The 17246-nt window shown below is 40.9% G+C and overlaps 1 protein-coding gene and 1 long non-coding RNA gene across 2 annotated transcripts; both read left to right on the top strand.

Annotated features, from left to right (window-relative positions):
• Positions 1-3454: 3454 nt before the first annotated feature.
• Positions 3455-15655, top strand: LOC146922694 (uncharacterized). Its single transcript, XR_015012559.1, has 2 exons — positions 3455-4240; positions 15348-15655. It is a non-coding gene; the product is annotated as an uncharacterized LOC146922694 (long non-coding RNA).
• On the top strand, positions 6695-7415 carry LOC146922695 (uncharacterized). The gene is made up of 2 exons (XM_085710516.1): positions 6695-6825; positions 6917-7415. Exons 1-2 carry the CDS (start codon positions 6788-6790, stop codon positions 7413-7415), a joined length of 537 nt encoding a protein of 178 aa, XP_085566642.1. The 5' UTR covers positions 6695-6787.
• Positions 15656-17246: the final 1591 nt, after the last annotated feature.

Genomic DNA, 17246 nt, shown 5'->3' with positions numbered 1-17246 from the left:
ACATAGAAAAAGCCAACGCAGACAAACAAGCCACCGGGAAACAGTGGCAGCAGCGGCGACAACAACAACGTCAACCCCTAACTTCCGACGTGGAGGAGGAATAGTCCAGAACTTGCAGCAACAGATCCGGATTCACCTACAACCCATAAGGAAAACCTCATATCCAACCCAAACCAGAACCAAACCTTGCGTGCGACGACTATCTCGAAGAAGGGCGGCGAACAAAGGGGATATCTGTAGAGAGGACCACCGGAGAAGAAAAGGGGGCAACTGGTGGTGCGGAGGTTGAAGCTCGTCGCACCACCGTCGTCGAATCCTACATCTTGACTAAGAGAGATTGGATTTGAGGGAGGAGGAGTAAGGCGGCTAGTGTTTGTTTACTAGAGAGAGGAGAGAGCAATACGGTCTAGAGGATGATATAACGCTTCTCAATTAGAAAAATATACTCATGAGATATTTTGTATTTTTTCTCTCAAGTACTTCAGCGGTTAAATTCACACAATGAGGGGTATAAGTTTGAACATTGACACATGCATATCAATATTAATGAAGCTTCCAACCGAGTTGCAATTATAGGACTGTAAAATTTATTTGAGCATTAATATGAATTATGAAATTAGAATTATTTGAAATATTTTTACTAAAAAAGCATTGATTGTAATGTGATTGAACACAAGTGGTTAGTGAGTTCCAAATTAATCAGGAAACCCGAGTTTGATTTTTCAGTAGAACAATCTCTCGATCAAACTCCGTATACAAAGAGTCCTTTACAACAAAAATATTTTTTTTAACAAAGAAAAAAATTCCTATTTTGAGAGGTAAAAAATTAATTACTTCACAAATGTTTATAATTTCAATTTAATTTCAATTGAATACCGGTATTAATCATATTTATGTGGTTAAAGGTCACTGCATGAAATATATTAACAATATAAATATAAATTCCATATTAATAAAAAATGGGAATCCAATCTTTTTTTTTTGACCGAATGGGAATCCAATCTTGGTTTAATTTCAAAGTAACTTTTTAAAAATTAGCAATAAATTTGCTTAATTTTTTTTTTTAGCAATTCTCATGGTCCAAGACAAAAAATTGTAAATTATAATTAGTGATGATGGTGCTATGAATAAGAAACTTCTATAATAAGCTGAAAAAAGTTAATGTATATAGTATAATATTTAAGACTTTAGTAAAAAAATTAAGACATTTTTTTACAAAAGTTTAAGGCATTGTTGTATACTTAAAAATATTTTATCACAAATTAATTTTAGCATATGTGGTCATATCAATGAACAAAGTTCATTTGATTAAATGTCATAATATTTTCAAATGAAATTCAAGATGATAAAAACAACAATTGGGACAAAGACTATCACTGAAATGAATAGAAAAGACCGTGTTGGCTCTTTTTTTGGATTCGATTTATGTCCCTAATTTTTTATCGGGTTAGATTTACGTCCCCTACTTTTTTTTTCTCCATAAATTTTATTTTTATCTTAAAAAAACTTGTTAGTGTAGATCCTTAAAATGACAATTATTTTCTATTTTTAATTTGCAAAATGTCTTTTTTTTTAGGGAATTAGCAAAATGTCTTGAATACTATTTAAAATGAAAGACATAAGATTTTATTGATTATCATAGTTTAAAAGTTATATATTTAATTAAGAAAAAAGATATCCTATAAAACAAATGTTTTTTTAATATCAAGTGTTTGTAATTAGTTGTTAGATTTTTTTTCTTTCCCGAAACAAAATTAATTGAATTAGACAATTGATATAACATTAAATTCTTGCATGGTTTTGTATCTTTTGTAGAAAAATAAAAGAAAAAAATGTCATGTCAACATACTATGTTATGGTTGAAAGTTGAGTGGAAAAACATACAATTTGCTTGTTATAAGAATTATATTTGTTGGAAAAAAAATTATACTTAGCTTATTGTTAAAAAATACGTGTATGATTGAAACCTTTCATGATTTTGTTAAATCTAATTGGTCAAAAATTAAGACAAAGGATGGATGAATCCATTTGATTGGTTGAGATCAAACAATGATAATAATTTGATGGTTGTCATTGAAACATGTTTTTTTTAGGGGGAAAAGTGCCATTGAAAGATATTAATAAGAAATCAAAAATTCATTTAGTTTTGTCATTATAAGACTTTTACAACTTTCCACTTATAAATAAGGTAATTAATAAAAATATTAATGCAGTTTTAAAGCATATGTGATTATTAATTTTAATAATAGAATGAATGATGGATACAAAAATATGACGTTGAATAAAACATAATATTTTTTCAATTAAAAAACAAAATAATTTAATAATCTTTAATTAGGATATTAATTTTAAAAATAGTATAAACTCATTTAAATATTTAATTAGGATGAAGGAAATAAAATATAAATGATTGTATGGTTTACTATTTTTTTTGAAAATGCACTTAAAATTATAGGGTAACACCTTGCTCCCTTTTAGTTAAAGAAAAAGGAACTTTTTGACTCAAAAAACAAAAATCAAAGGTGTCATAAAATCGATTTTCTATTATGTATTTCTTATCTTTTTCACTCCAAAGTTATCGATTCAATCAATTTTTTGAAAATAGGATGCATTTCTTCTTGTCTATTGACTGGTTTCCATCTCAAGCATAAAGTAGCAAAAAAAAAAATCAAAAACCAAAATAACATATAAAAGAGCAAGATATTAAAAGTAAAATAACAACATAAGAAATATAAGAAAAATTAAACAAAAAAGAATAGATAGATAGAAAAAGTTGTGAGTATTGAGGGATTAAAATAAAACAAAAGGGGGATGAAAGTGATTATATTTGAACGTGGTAATAGAAATCCTTCGTATATATTCTAATTTATATGTGATGCATTTCTTCTTTTCTCTTGATTGGCTTCTGTGACACCCTATTTTTTTATGCATTATTTAGTGTGTTTTGCGGTATTTTACTCTGAATTAACTGATAATTAAATTCTTTTCTAGAAAGTGAATTTAGGAAAAATAATGTTATATATTAGAACTATAATATTATAACAGGCTATGTTAAAAATTTCGGCTTAAAATTCTACCGGATTTCGGACAGCGATTTGCTCGACTGTATAAATTTTATTACCGAAATAAATAAATAAATATATTTTTGAAACCAGAAAAATATATATGATAGGATTATATGATTAATTATATTATTTATGATTATTTTTTTTAAAAAAGTATTAGATAAGAATGTACACTATGCTGATAAGAATTAGCTTATCCAATGGCGTGGCATGCATGAATTTTACTGAATTAGCAACTTAAGCATATCTCTTACTGTGAATGAACTAAACACGTGTTGTTTCTTTGCACCACAAAAGATTTCACTTGTTTTGCTATAAATAGGCATCTTGTATTCTTTGTTAATCACAAGCTTGCACATACACAACAACATAATTAAAACTAGGTAACTCTTAGTTCTCTCTACTCTTTTTAACTACTTTGTTTAATATTCCAAAAATAAACTAGTTCTTTTATTCCTTTGTTTTGTTTGTATTATTTTAGTCCAAAATGTTTCTTCATGTAACTTAGCTAACCACTAGAAAATAGTTTGGTCTTTCAATAAATTTTTGTTGAAATTAATATTTTACCTATGCCATAGAGAACCAAAACTATAAATCTCACTAGATCTTCACAAATAAAATAAAATGAAATGAGTTATGTTTTAACTTAGCCATATTTTAGTGATAGAGCTGCTTAAAAGGGAATAGTCATTTTTTTATTAGTAACAAGAAATTATTTATTAAATTTAGGAGTTTAAACACTTGATTATATTAATTATGTAGATTTAATTAAGTTGTATCTATTGATATAGATAAATGAAATAATCTACCGTTGATGTTTTTGTTTATAAATTAGACACTAGAAACTATAAAAATAAAATAGTAGGTATTAGAAGTTATTTTTAAAAGTTTTGATAACTCATAATTATTTCTGGAAGATTGGGTTAAAACTAGTAAAAAAAATTGATTAAACTAGTTCATTATAGCTATTGGAAAAGTGTCTCTAGAATTTTTTCAATGTTAATGTTGTTACGTTCCAAATTTATGGTCAACTCTATAATTATTAAAATTACCTTAACTTTTAGCATTTAATAATTTTCGTGTTTATTTCAATGATAATTAGTTAAGAGATAATTATTTTGATGAGTAATTAGGTGTTGAAGAAGGTGATTACTCAAGTTTTGAAAAGCTGAAAGGTAAGGGGATATACTTTAGAGAACGCCCAAGATATATATGTATATTATCACATGAGATTAAGAAAATTTGTGTATTTAATTGTAGTATTAATCTGTTTTAAATATATATTATTGTACTAGCAAAAGTACGGTAAGGATTCTAGGGTTAGGAATCGTGTATTAGGGTTTTTAGACTGATTATTGGATGCCTTTAGATTGCTCTCAAGAGTCTTATTTATAGCCTGCTTATGGGCTTGGGTTTTGGTTGCTTGGTCCCCAAGGAACAGGGGTATTGGCGTACTTTTGATGATTTTAGGAGGGTTCTAGAGACTAAGTGAGGCGGCGCCTTTCTGGAAGGCGCGCCTGGGCCTGGTGGCCCTTCTGGAGGGCGCCTAGGCCCTTACGGAGGGCGCCCAGGTCTTCATGAAGGGGTTTTCCTTCTGGAGGGCGCCTAGGCCCTTACGGGGGTCGCCCTGGTTTTATGAAGGGATCTTTAGCCCTTAGGAATATTATGATGGTCCACAGCCCCCCAAGCACGAGTCTTGGGACAAGGCGAAGTGGTGATGACATAGGAGTGGACCTTTGGAGGTCACCCAAGCCCCTTCAGGGGTATCTTGGCGGTCCACAGCCCCCCAAGCACGAGTCTTGGAAAGAGGCGAAGTGATGAATGCGTCCGACGTCAGCCTTGGGCGAACGCCCGCTTCGGGCGTTTACCGATTTACGCGTAGGGTCCTGCTTGGAGTTATGGCGAGGTTTTCCGTAGGGCGATCAATGCTAGCTCGCCTTCCGAACGTTACGTATTCTCCTCGTCCCTGATGGTCGCCACGTGTCATGATCCCGTGGCGTTGTTCCACTCAATCGTCCTTGACACGCTTCTCGAGGCGATCTTACCTTTTTAAAGGACGTGTTTGGCTTCTCACCTGTTTTCATTTCTTCGCTTCGTTTGCAGTGATCAAGCTTCCTTCTTTTAATTCTCCTCGGGCTTAAGCGACTTCAGCAGACTTTTCAATTCTTCCTTCGCAGGTATTCTTCATTTCCTTAACCCCTCTCAAACTTTACTTTATTTGTTACGCTTCGTGAGAGTCCGGGTTTGGGTATGGTGTTGATTAGGGAGTGTGACGAGAAAGGAAGGTTGGTTCAACCCATTGATCCAATTGAGAAAAACCGTTTGAGGAAGGAATGCTTGAAACATGCCACTGGTCCCGATGGGATAATAAACTGGGATACTTACTATGATGGTTTATTCGGGGAGGAGTTGTTTAGCGATTTATCTAGTGAATCTAGCGCCAATTCGGGCAGCGATAGTGATTGTGTGTTTTTGTCTGCCACTTCAGGGCCGATTCATAAGGAGGACGAGTGCCAGGAGATTCGTCAGTTTCAGGCTCCCTTAGAGTTGGTCGGAGACGAAAACGCTTTTAGGTCAACAGAAATGGCTTCATTTGCCGAGGAAGTACGGTTGGAAGAGTCCTTGTTTGTTGATGTTTCTGCTCTTGACAGCTTCAGGAGTAAGTTTAACATCTCTGCAACTGGACGAGAGGAGGACGTGGTTTTGTTGTCCTGCGATCCTGACGAGCGCGCGTGTGATCAAGAGATGATGGGCGAGGGCGACGAATCGTACTTCGTCTATACCGCGTTTTTGGAGGAGTTTGGCGTGAAAATTCCCTTCACGCCCTTTGAGATGGACGTCTTGAGGCTCCTCAATGTGGCGCCCACCCAAATACGCCCTAACAGCTGGGCGTTTATTCGCGCCTTCGAGGTTTAGTGCAAGTCCCTGGGTTTCGAGCCTGCGGTGGGCGTCTTCTTCCACTTCTATGGGACCAGAGACGTTAACAAGGGTACGTGGATCTCTATTTCGGCCCATTCTGGAAAAAGGCTGTTTCCTACTTATGCGTGTAACTTCAAGAAAGAGTGGCGAGATACATTTGTTAGAGTACAGGGCGCTCCGGAATGCTCTACGTCTTCTGTGTTGGTGAATGGGGTACCCAAGTTTCCACTTAGGTGGACCAGCGCTCCTTTGGCTGTGAAAGGATACGTTCGTGAGGCCATGTCGCCCTACGAGCGTGCTCTCGTGGACTTTTTGGAGGAGGCCCCTTTACTCAATATTCACGAACTGTTAAATAGGGAGGGCGACATGGTTCGTCTGAATGCTTACTTACGTGAGTGTTTTCTTCACTACTTATGTTAGGCTTCATTTCAAAGATTATCACATGTTGTTACTTACTGGTTTGTACTTTGATTTTCTTTTCAGAGGAGATGTTGCCCCTTACTGGAGCAGAGATGAGGAAGTATCTCGCCGAGGTCGAGAAGAGCAAGAACTCGGACGGCTATGTGTCCAGCAGCCCGGCGGGTGTCTCCTTAAGGAAGCTAAAACGCAAAGAGCCTACTGGAAAGGGCGACGCTGGGGTTATAGAGGTGGAGGATCTGGAGACCGCTGGTGGGGCACCGAACGTTGTTGCCGTTGAATCTCCTTCGTCCAAGAAGGCGAGGACGTCCCGAGGCGCTAAGGGTGTTGGAGGTCGCCCTCCGTCTGGGAAGGAAGTTGGCGGGACGTCGCTGAACGACGAAGTTATGGAGTCTTTCTGGCACTCTGAGTTCGACATTCGTCGGTATGCTTTTTCTTTTGGTCGTCTTCTAGTTGATTTTCTTTATTTGTCTGAGAGTTGACTCATTACGCCGTTAATGTTTGGTGTCTTGCAGGTACCTGAAAGAACAAGTGCCTTTTGCAAAGGTCGATGTCGAGGCTGGGGTGAAGGCCAAGTGTAGCGACTTGGTAGCCGACATTGGCTCTGCCGCCTTGAGGACGCTGTTGCTGGCTCACTGCCTGGAGATTAAGCAGGACTCGGTGGAGAAAAAATATAAAGACGCGGCTGAGGATGTTGAGAAATGGAAACACAAGTCCACTGGTCTAGATGGCCGCCTGAAGGAGGCGTTGAGGGATAAAAAGGCCGCCGAAGATGCTCTGGAAGAGATGAGGAAGGCCAAAGAGGCCGCGGAGGCGGAGAGGGATGTGGCTAAATCTGCCTTAGGGAAGTCGGAGGCGGCCGTAGATGAAGGGAGGCGAGCTCTTGCGATTTATTTTAATGATGGCTTTAGGCGTGCTAAGGAGCAGGCGCTTTTCTTCAATCCTGAGGCCAAACTGGAAGAGCTCGACCCTTTTAAGGTGATCATTGATGGCGAGTTCGTTGATGATGAGTGATTCCTGCCAGTCTCGACCATTTTTATGTCATCTCTTTTTGTAACTTTAAATTATGGCGGCTTATTACAGCGCCTTTGTGAACAATTTGATGTTGGTTTTTCTTTGGATTTTGTATGACTCTCTTTAAATTATGACGCACTTTGATGATTGCATTTGTCGCGGCCTGCTATTTGTTTTGTTTGTTTATACGTTGCGTGGTTGCCCTCTTGATGTGGTTAACGACCTTTTGACTTTGTTCGGTCTTATTGGGTCTTTTATAAGGTTACTGCTGTGTTAGCTGAATTTCCGCGATCTTTGCTTGGGCGACTGCCATAACCCCTTCGGGGTTCTACGTAAATTACCTTTAGAGCTTCCTGGACGGAAGTTGGCGGTCTTTCATTTACTTAGATTTTTTATTTCGAAAGTGAACTTTTCAGAGGTCTGGTTCAGATCCTGTTCGCCGTCTCGCTTTGAGGGTTTTGGGGCCTACATTAATTTCTTTTTAGGCGAGTTTTTGCCCCAAGGTCAATGAGTCTGCTTGGACTTGGCGAGACCCTTCAGAGCCTTGCTTAAAGGTTGACGGCCTCGCAGGTCCTTTGGACCTTTCTTCATTATGTCAGAGCCTTGCTTAAAGGTTGACTATTTTGACTTGGCGAGACCCCTCAGAGCCTTGCTTAAAGGTTGACGGGCTCGCAGGTCCTTTGGACCTCTCTTCATTCTGTCAGAGCCTTGCTTAAAGGTTGACTATTTCGACTTGGCGAGACCCCTCAGAGCCTTGCTTAAAGGTTGACGGGCTCGCAGGTCCTTTGGACCTCTCTTCATTCTGTCAGAGCCTTGCTTAAAGGTTGACTATTTCGACTTGGCGAGACCCCTCAGAGCCTTGCTTAAAGGTTGACGGGCTCGCAGGTCCTTTGGACCTCTCTTCATCTCTGGTGGTCAACGAAGTTCTATCTGTAATGAAAAAATAAACAGTGGCGAGCAGACAAGATATATGAAAGGAATAGGCGCCTCGTTAAAAACCCCTGCCCTTGCAGGGGAAAAGAGTGCTACCTAAACCCCGTAATATTAATAGTGTTTAAAGATAACATTTGGTGTTGCATCCGCATACATCATTTTTGTTGGAAATACTAGTGATAGAAATATAAATAACAGAAAAATCAACTATAGTAGTGTCTTAGATTAGCCACGTTCCAGGTACGAGGTACTGCTTCTCCACTTAGCTCTTCCAATTTGTATGCTCCGTGATTGCACTTCTCTAGTATTCGATACGGTCCCTCCCAGTTTGGGAAAAGTTTTCCTATCCTGGTTGGGGCGACGACTTGTTTCAAAACCAGGTCGCCTTCCTTCATCTCTCTAGGTATTACTCTGGAGTTGTAGCGGCGAGCTGCTCTCTGTTTGGCGGCGAACTCTCTGATGTGAGCTTGCTCTCTGACCTCATCAATGATATCCATGCTGACTGCCAAACCTACGTTATTTGCTTTGATAGAGAAAAAAGGAAATTATAAACTCAAGTCCTTGTGAGATTGGTGGGTTTTCCTGCATACATAGATGTTAGTTTAAACAGAATACTTAAAAGGTGATACCTTCTTCAGAAAAGGACTCTCGTCGCCAAGTGGGAGTATCTATTTCCACAGGGAGCATGGCGTCCGTGCCATACACCATTGTAAATGGCGTTTCCATTGTCGTGGAGTGGGGCGTTGTGTGATAAGACCATAGTACCTGAGCTTACATTGATTGTTTACATATTATATCATAATAATATTAAAGAGGATGGGAATGAGTGAGAAATTAAATTGCCTTCTGAATTTACGTATTCAATTTTCCACATGTGCTTACCTCGTGGAGTTGTTCTGCCCAGAGACTTTTGGCGGCTTCTAGCTTCTTTTTGATTCCGTTGAGGATGACTTTGTTGGCGGATTCAACTTGTCCGTTTGCTTGTGGGTGAATTACAGAGGCGGATTTCGTCTGTATTCCTAAGTGCTTGCAAAAATCTACCACTGTTGAACTTGCGAACTGAGTTCCATTGTCTGACACTATGAATTTCGGAAGGCCAAAGCGGCATATGATCTTTTTCCAATAAAACTTCTTGACTCTCTCTGCTGTTATCTTGGCGACTGCCTCTGCTTCAATCCACTTGGTGAAGTAGTCTACCCCGACTATGAGGAACTTAAGTTGACCTGGTGCAAGAGGGAATGGTCCGACGATATCGACTGCCCACTTGTGGAAAGGCCATGGAGAGTAAACGGAAGTCAATTCTTGAGCTGGGGCGTGCTGCTTATCTGAAAATCTTTGACATTTGTCACACTTTTTGACGAATTCGGAACTGTCTTGAAGCATGGTGGGCCAGAAATATCCAGCTCGAAGAAGCTTTGCAGCTAAAGCGCGGCCCCCTATATGGCTTCCACACACCCCTTCGTGTACCTCCAGAAGAACCAGGTGAGTCTCATCCTCCCCTAGGCATCGTAGTAAAGGAGTCGTTCGTCCACGCCTGTATAACTTGCCAGAAACTATGACAAATTTTGAAGCTCGCCTTTTGACTGTTTGTTCCTCTTCGCTGTTGACGGGCGTGAACGAACCGGTTAAGTACCTTAGTATTGGTCCCATCCAGCCTTCTCTGTTCTCGGTGATGTGGTGGACTTCTTCAATCCTCGTGCTGGGAGCGGCGACCACCTCCTGGATAACGGTCCTGTTGTTCCCGGGTCGCTTGGTGCTGGCGAGCTTTGCCAATAAGTCTGCCCTGGAGTTTTCTTCTCGTGGCACGTAAATTGCTTCAAAGAATGCGAAGCGTTTGGCGAGGTGCTGCACCTTAGCTAGATATCTGGAAAGTTGGGAGTCCTTTGTCTGATATTCGCCTGAGATCTGACTGGTTATGAGTTGGGAGTCACTCTTGGCCCTTAAATTTTCCGCCCCCATTTCCTGGGCCAAGGTCATGCCGGCGATCAGTGCTTCGTATTCAGCTTGGTTGTTGCTTGCCTTGAATTCGAACCTGAGGGATTGCTCTATGAGAATGTCGTCAGGTCCTTCCAGAACAACGCCTGCACCACTGCCTTTCAAGTTGGAGGAACCGTCCACGGATAGGAGCCACACGAAAGGAGCCTTTTCCTGAGACGGCGAGGAAAGCTCTACGACGAAATCCGCCAAGACTTGGGATTTGATACTTCCTCGAGGGACAAATTGTACGTCGTACTCAGACAGTTCAACAGACCATGCTACCATTCTTCCTGCCAAGTCTGGCTTCCCAAGTACTTGCCTGATGGGGTAGTCGGATTTTACTACAATCTTGTGGCTCTGGAAGTATGGTCGTAATTTCCTCGCCGTTGTCACCACGGCCAGGGCTAGTCGTTCTATCTTCTGGTATCGTAGTTCTGCGCCTTTAAGCACTCTGCTAACGAAGTAAATTGGTTGTTCTCCTGTTTCTGATTCTTCCACCAGGACTGTGCTTATGGCGTTCTCTGAGACTGCCAAATATAAGAATAAGACGGCGCCTGAACTAGGTCTTTGTAGAACGGGCGGGCTTGACAGAAAACTTTTTATCTGCTGGAAAGCCTCCTCACACTCTGGCGTCCATTCGAATTTCTCCTTCTTCTTGATGGAAGCGAAAAAAGAGAAAGCCTTGTCTCCAGCACAGGATAGAAAACGAGATAATGCTGCTAACCTTCCGGTGAGTTGTTGTACCTCTTTGACGCACGAGGGGCTTCTCATGCTGATGATCGCCTGACACTTCTCGGGGTTTGCTTCAATGCCTCTTCTGGTTAAGAGGAAACCTAAAAATTTTCCCGCCTGTACTCCGAAGGAACACTTTGCTGGATTCAAACGAATTCTGTATCTTCGAACTTGGCTCAGAATCTCTTCGAGGTCGTCTGCATGACTATTCCCTTCTTTAGTTTTTGCTACCGGGTCATCGATATACACTTCTAGATTGCGCCCTATTTGCTGAGAAAAAGCGGTATCCATAGACCGTTGGAAGGTGGCGCCTGCGTTTTTGAGACCAAAGGACATGACCTCGTAGTGATAGTTCTTGGTGTTGGTCATGAACGCCGTTTTGGGAGCGTCCAGGGGGTCCATTCGTATCTGGTTATAGCCGGAATAAGCATCCATAAAACTCAGGGTTTGGTATCCAGAGGCGCTGTCGATCAGGTGATCAATATTGGGGAGGGGATAAGGGTCTTTAGGACACGCCATGTTCAGGTCTGTGTAATCTACGCACATTCTCCACTTCCCGTTGGCTTTCTTTACGAGGACCGTATTGGCTAACCAGGTAGGGTATTTTATTTCACTTATGAAGTGGGCGTCCACCAACTTTTTTACTTCGTCATCTACGGCCTTTCTTCTCTCTTCGCCCATTTTCCTTTTTCGCTGAACAACTGGTTTCACGCCGGGTTTTATTGACAAATGGTGGCATGCTACGTCAGGGTCCATCCCTGGCATTTCAGATGGGCTCCAGGCAAAGAGATCCAGATTCTTTCGCAGCAAGTTTATCAGGGCGGTTTCTTCTTCAGGGCCTAGGGACGTGCCGATCTTTGTGGTATGGTGAGTTTCTGGTCCAATAGAGACTTCCTTTAAGTCTTCGGTGGGCTCTAGGCGTTCTTGCTGAAAATCCTCCCTGGGGTCTAGGTCGATCATGTTAACCTCATGAGTTACTTTGTTATCGGGCTTCTTCTTTGCTTTCTGCAGGCGCAAACTATTGTGGTAGCATTCTCTAGCAATTTTCTGGTCGCCTCGTATAGTGCCGACTTTCCCATCACTCAGCGGATATTTCATCACCAAGAATTTAGTGGACAAGAATGCTCCCAGAAGGTTGAATGATGGTCGCCCTATGATAATATTGTAAGAACTGGGCGAGTTGATCACGAGATACCTGACGCGGATGGTTTTGGCGTGAGCCCCACTTCCGAAAGTTGTTTTCAGGGTGATATAGCCCCTTACATAAACCTGCTCGCCCGTAAATCCTGCCAGCGTCCCTTGGAAAGGTTGTAGTTGTTCTGGATCCAAACCCATTCGATCAAAGGTGTCATAGTACAATATATCGGCTGAGCTGCCTGGGTCTATTAAGACTCTTTTTACATCCCAGTTAAAGATCTGTAGGGTGATGACCATAGGGTCATCGTCATGTGGCACCACGCCTTGATAATCTCTGGCTGAGAAGGAAATGTCGGGCCCTCGCTGCTGATCATGCTCCTCATACTCCTGGCACAACATCACCTGACGCACGTACTTCTTCCGGGATGAACTTGACTCGCCCCCTCCGGCGAAACCGCCAGATATAGTGTTCAATGTGTGCCTCTTTTCTTCGGCGACTTCTTCCTTCTTGCTCGCCTTTGGTCTTTCATCTCTTTTGTCCCGAGTGTATCCCCGCAATTTCCCGCTCTGTATCAGTTTCTCAATTTCCCGGCGAAGATGTATACACGAGTCGGTGTCATGGCCTCTTAGTTTGTGATACTTGCACCATTTGTCCCTGTCTTCCCCCATAGTGGTGCGTTGTGTTGGGGGCGGCTCTGGGATTAGCTTTGTTTCGTAGACTTCTTTCATGATGCGCTCTGGCTTTGTGTTCAAAGGGGTGAAGTTTTCCAAGTTCGGCTTGCGGTAGTAAGGATTGAAAGGTCGTTTGTCTGCTCCTCTGTAGGGGGCGCGGTCTCTGCCGCCCGTCGGTTGGTAAGGACGCCGCTCCGAATTGTTGGGTGCGCGCTCCCTGGCGTCTCTTGCTTTCTTCTCAGCGTTACTTTCTTCACCTTTGATGTAGCACTCTGCCCTGGCCATGATTTCTTCCATGGAGTCGGCGGGCTTCTGAGCCAGGGATTCGTTGAATTGTCCTGCTCTTAGACCATTCTGGAAAGCTCCTACGAACACCTCTTGGTTAGGGTTTGTGACCTTTATGGTTGTGTCGTTGAATCTGGCTAAATAATCCCTTAGAGATTCGTTGTGTCCTTGGCGAACGTTGAATAGGCTGGTTGCTGAAACCTTGCGGTGGCGACTGGCGGAGAATTGCTGGGTAAGTTTCCTGGTCATGTCTTGATAACTGAGGATGGAGAATCGTGGAAGGTTCATGTACCATCGTAGGGCGGCGTCCGAAAAGGTACCCGCCAGCAGTTTGCACTTGAGGGAATCCGGGGCTCCGACTACGGCCATGCGAGTGTTGAAGGCCGTGATGTGTTCCATGGGGTCACTCTTGCCGTCGAAAACGGAGAGGTGGGGAGGTTTGAAGTTTTCTGGGACTGGCGCGTCCCAGATCTCGGCGGACAGCGGTTGTGGTTCGGGATCGTCCATCTCGCCCTGATTCGACTCCTCCTTCTCCTCTAGTTGTTTCTGTTGAATGTTCTCCATCGAAGCTTGCAAAGCATCGTTTCGATCTTGCAGCTGAGCGAGCTGGGTTCGCATGGATTCCAACTCTTCCTGTGTTGCCATGAGGAGAGGCTTTTCTCTAAATCGTACGTGGGGTGCGATTTAGGTTGGTTAAAAAAAAAGGGCTAGGGTTTCTAAATCGCAAGGGAATCTTACGATTCAGAGGTCTAGTTTCAGGGGTTTCCGAACTGGCGATTCAGAAACGTGGTCAAGGTTAGTTTTACCTTTTCCCACAGACGGCGCCAACTGTACTAGCAAAAGTACGGTAAGGATTCTAGGGTTAGGAATCGTGTATTAGGGTTTTTAGACTGATTATTGGATGCCTTTAGATTGCTCTCAAGAGTCTTATTTATAGCCTGCTTATGGGCTTGGGTTTTGGTTGCTTGGTCCCCAAGGAACAGGGGTATTGGCGTACTTTTGATGATTTTAGGAGGGTTCTAGAGACTAAGTGAGGCGGCGCCTTTCTGGAAGGCGCGCCTGGGCCTGGTGGCCCTTCTGGAGGGCGCCTAGGCCCTTACGGAGGGCGCCCAGGTCTTCATGAAGGGGTTTTCCTTCTGGAGGGCGCCTAGGCCCTTACGGGGGTCGCCCTGGTTTTATGAAGGGATCTTTAGCCCTTAGGAATATTATGATGGTCCAATTATTAATGAGCAAATTTGATTATTTATATTATTTATTGAAACGGACAGTAAGTAGAAAGAAGAAATTCTAGAAAACATTCTAAATATTATGCATACATATATATATATGATAAGTAATCAGTTAAACGTGGTATTGTAAGTATATATAATATATTTTTCTTAATTTATTTATCTTATAACTAACTCACAGTTATTATTATTAATTTTATTTGAAGAAATTTCTCTTAAGGTACATTTATGACTTTTGACAATTAAATTGTTAAGTTGATTGTTGATGAAAACAGTTGTGTTGAAGATTTACAAAAATAATAATTTTTGTAAAGAGTAATACAGGTTGTTTCTTATAATACGATAACGTATATAAGACTGAGGATAGGTTCGGTTGGGTCGACTACAGACCTTCTGGGGATCACAGGCGTTTTGAACTCCTACCAATAGTTAGTGATAGCTTCTCTAACTGGAGGAAATCATAATACCCGACGCAGTGATACCTGACTGTGCAGGACTATCTATAATAAGGTGCAGCGATCGGGCCAGAATGGTTGGAGTAGAGATTATATATCTACTCGTTGCAAACAATCATGTTATGGCAGTTGAGACGGCCTTACACTCATAATAGAGGTCTCCATGGAGTAGGTTTAACCAAGATGCTACTAACAAGTCAAAACTATAACCTTTGTATTGATTATGATAAAGTGTTAAGTGATCTTTGTTTTGACTAACTTTGATGTGTGTGGTTGCCATAAATTTTTGTGTCCTCAATTGATTTATATTTTCTTGTGATTATTTAATTTCTATGTGGTTATTTAAATTTTTGTAGGATTTAATAGTGAAAGAAATTACATGTATAATTTTGTTATATATTTCTTTATTTGAAAAACATTATATGTAACTATAAAATATTATATATCATCATGTAATATTATTAGCATTTAGTTAACCTTGTGTGCGAGTATTTCACCCTTACAATTTGCAGATAATGTCGGGGAAGTCATTGAGTCACTCGGGGAACCGAAGGATTGAGTGTCTGGAGGAAATAGGAGATGCAGTTTGGGAATTGGATATGGTGTCCCAAACACTGATATGCACGGGAATAAGTAGGACAACCATAGGAATCGAAAAACTAGTTATCTCTCATTATGTTTAATTAGTTTGACTTAAGTATGACGCACTTTAACTTGCAGGTGTTTGTAAAATATCTAACTAACCCTGACAAGCCTGAGTATGTAAGCCTAAGGGCAAGATAATTAACGTCGTGTAGAATATATTGATGCATATTTTATATCCTTGTGTTTTATTTTTATGTTTTACGATCAAGAGCTAAGACTTTTATTAAAAAAAAAATGCAAGAAAGATATTTATTTAAATTAAATTTTTAGTAACCAAATTAATTTACTAGTAAAAGTAAGATTTATGAACTTAATTCGCTTTAGACTCAAGTATCAAGACGTAACACCATTTTCTATCGTTACGGAAAATGGGGCGTTACATTAGTGGTATCAGAGCACGGTTGATTCTTTCGGGAACGTTAGAGGATGTCTGTACTAATTGCGTTTGTTTGTACTAACTTTGTATAGATTATTATATTATTTAATAATTAGGACTTTTAGGAACCCAATGAGTCGTAGAAATAATCATATAGAAGCCGAAAACGGAGAGGCAAGCAATACCGAAGGAGGTATGGGAAGAGCTATTCAAGCTATGGCAGAAATGGCAGCAACCATTGCAGAACAAACTGCTGCAAAGGCTGAAAGGGATATTCGAAAGCAACAAAGGGAAGAACAAAACGCGGAAAATAAAGGATTGGTAGATTTCAGACGTCACGATCCTCCACAATTTCTTGGAGAAACCGAACCAGAGAAAGCTGACTTATGGCTCCAAGAGATAGAAAAGATATTCACTGTGTTGAGATGTCCTGACGAAGTAAAGGTAACATATGCATCTTACTTACTATTGGGAGATGCCGAATATTGGTGGAAAGGAACTCGCAAGATGATTGAAGCTAACAATCAAGATATTACTTGGGAAATATTTCGTACGAAATTTCTCGACAAGTATTTTCCTAGAAGTGCTAGGACTGCAAAGGAACAAGAATTTCTGACCCTGAAACAAGGAGGAATGACGATTGGAGAATATGCAGCAACGTTTGAGTCGTTGGCAAAATATTTTCGTTTCTTTCAGGACCAGATGGATGAAGATTGGCTATGTGAACGATTTGAAGGTGGACTGAAGCATAACATCAAAGAATCTGTCTTGCCACTAGAAATTCGTCAATTCCAACCACTTGTAGAAAAATGCAGGAAGATAGAAGCAATGAAGGAAGGTGGAATCAATCGAGGAAGTGTGGGTGGACCATCTAGGTCTAAATATCCAACTTAAGGGTGGAACCATAAAGGAAAGCAACCGTATAAAAAGCCTTACTCTCGAACTGTGAGTAATAACCAGAATCAGCGACCTTATCGTCCAGTTACATCAGCCATTGGAAATGGATCAAACCAAAACCAGAATCAAGAACTCACTCGAAGGTGCTACAAATGTGGAAAACCAGATCATTTGGCTAACACTTGTCCCGAAACAGGAATAAAGTGTTTCAAGTGTGGGGATATAGGACACATGGCCAGGGAATGCAGGAACCAAAAAGTTGAACCCGTGGTGAACAATGTGAGAGCTGCAAGGCCAAAGGAGAAAGGAAGGGTTTATACTCTAAGTGGTGTTGAGGCTTCTCAATCTAAAGATCTTATACAAGGAAGTTGCGATATGACGGGTAATCTCTTAACTGTACTATTCGATTCTGGAGCAACTCATTCTTTTATCTCAATAGATCGTGTGAAACAATTGAGTTTGTTTATAACACCACTGCCTTTTGATTTAATCA

Source organism: Medicago sativa, chromosome 5 (assembly GCF_051527215.1).
Source record: "Medicago sativa cultivar Bolivia chromosome 5, Bolivia_mono, whole genome shotgun sequence".
NCBI classification, from domain to species: domain Eukaryota; kingdom Viridiplantae; phylum Streptophyta; class Magnoliopsida; order Fabales; family Fabaceae; genus Medicago; species Medicago sativa.
The sequence above is the reverse complement of the archived record's forward strand: the minus strand, read 5'-3'. Positions and strand labels throughout refer to the sequence as shown.

Bases quoted from the DNA above. Each gene is read 5' to 3' on its own strand.
- LOC146922695 (XM_085710516.1), top strand. From the start codon at position 6,788: ATGGAGTCTTTCTGGCACTCTGAGTTCGACATTCGTCG. The intron at 6,826-6,916 runs GTATGCTTTTTC...GGTGTCTTGCAG, and splicing joins TCTGAGTTCGACATTCGTCG to GTACCTGAAAGAACAAGTGC.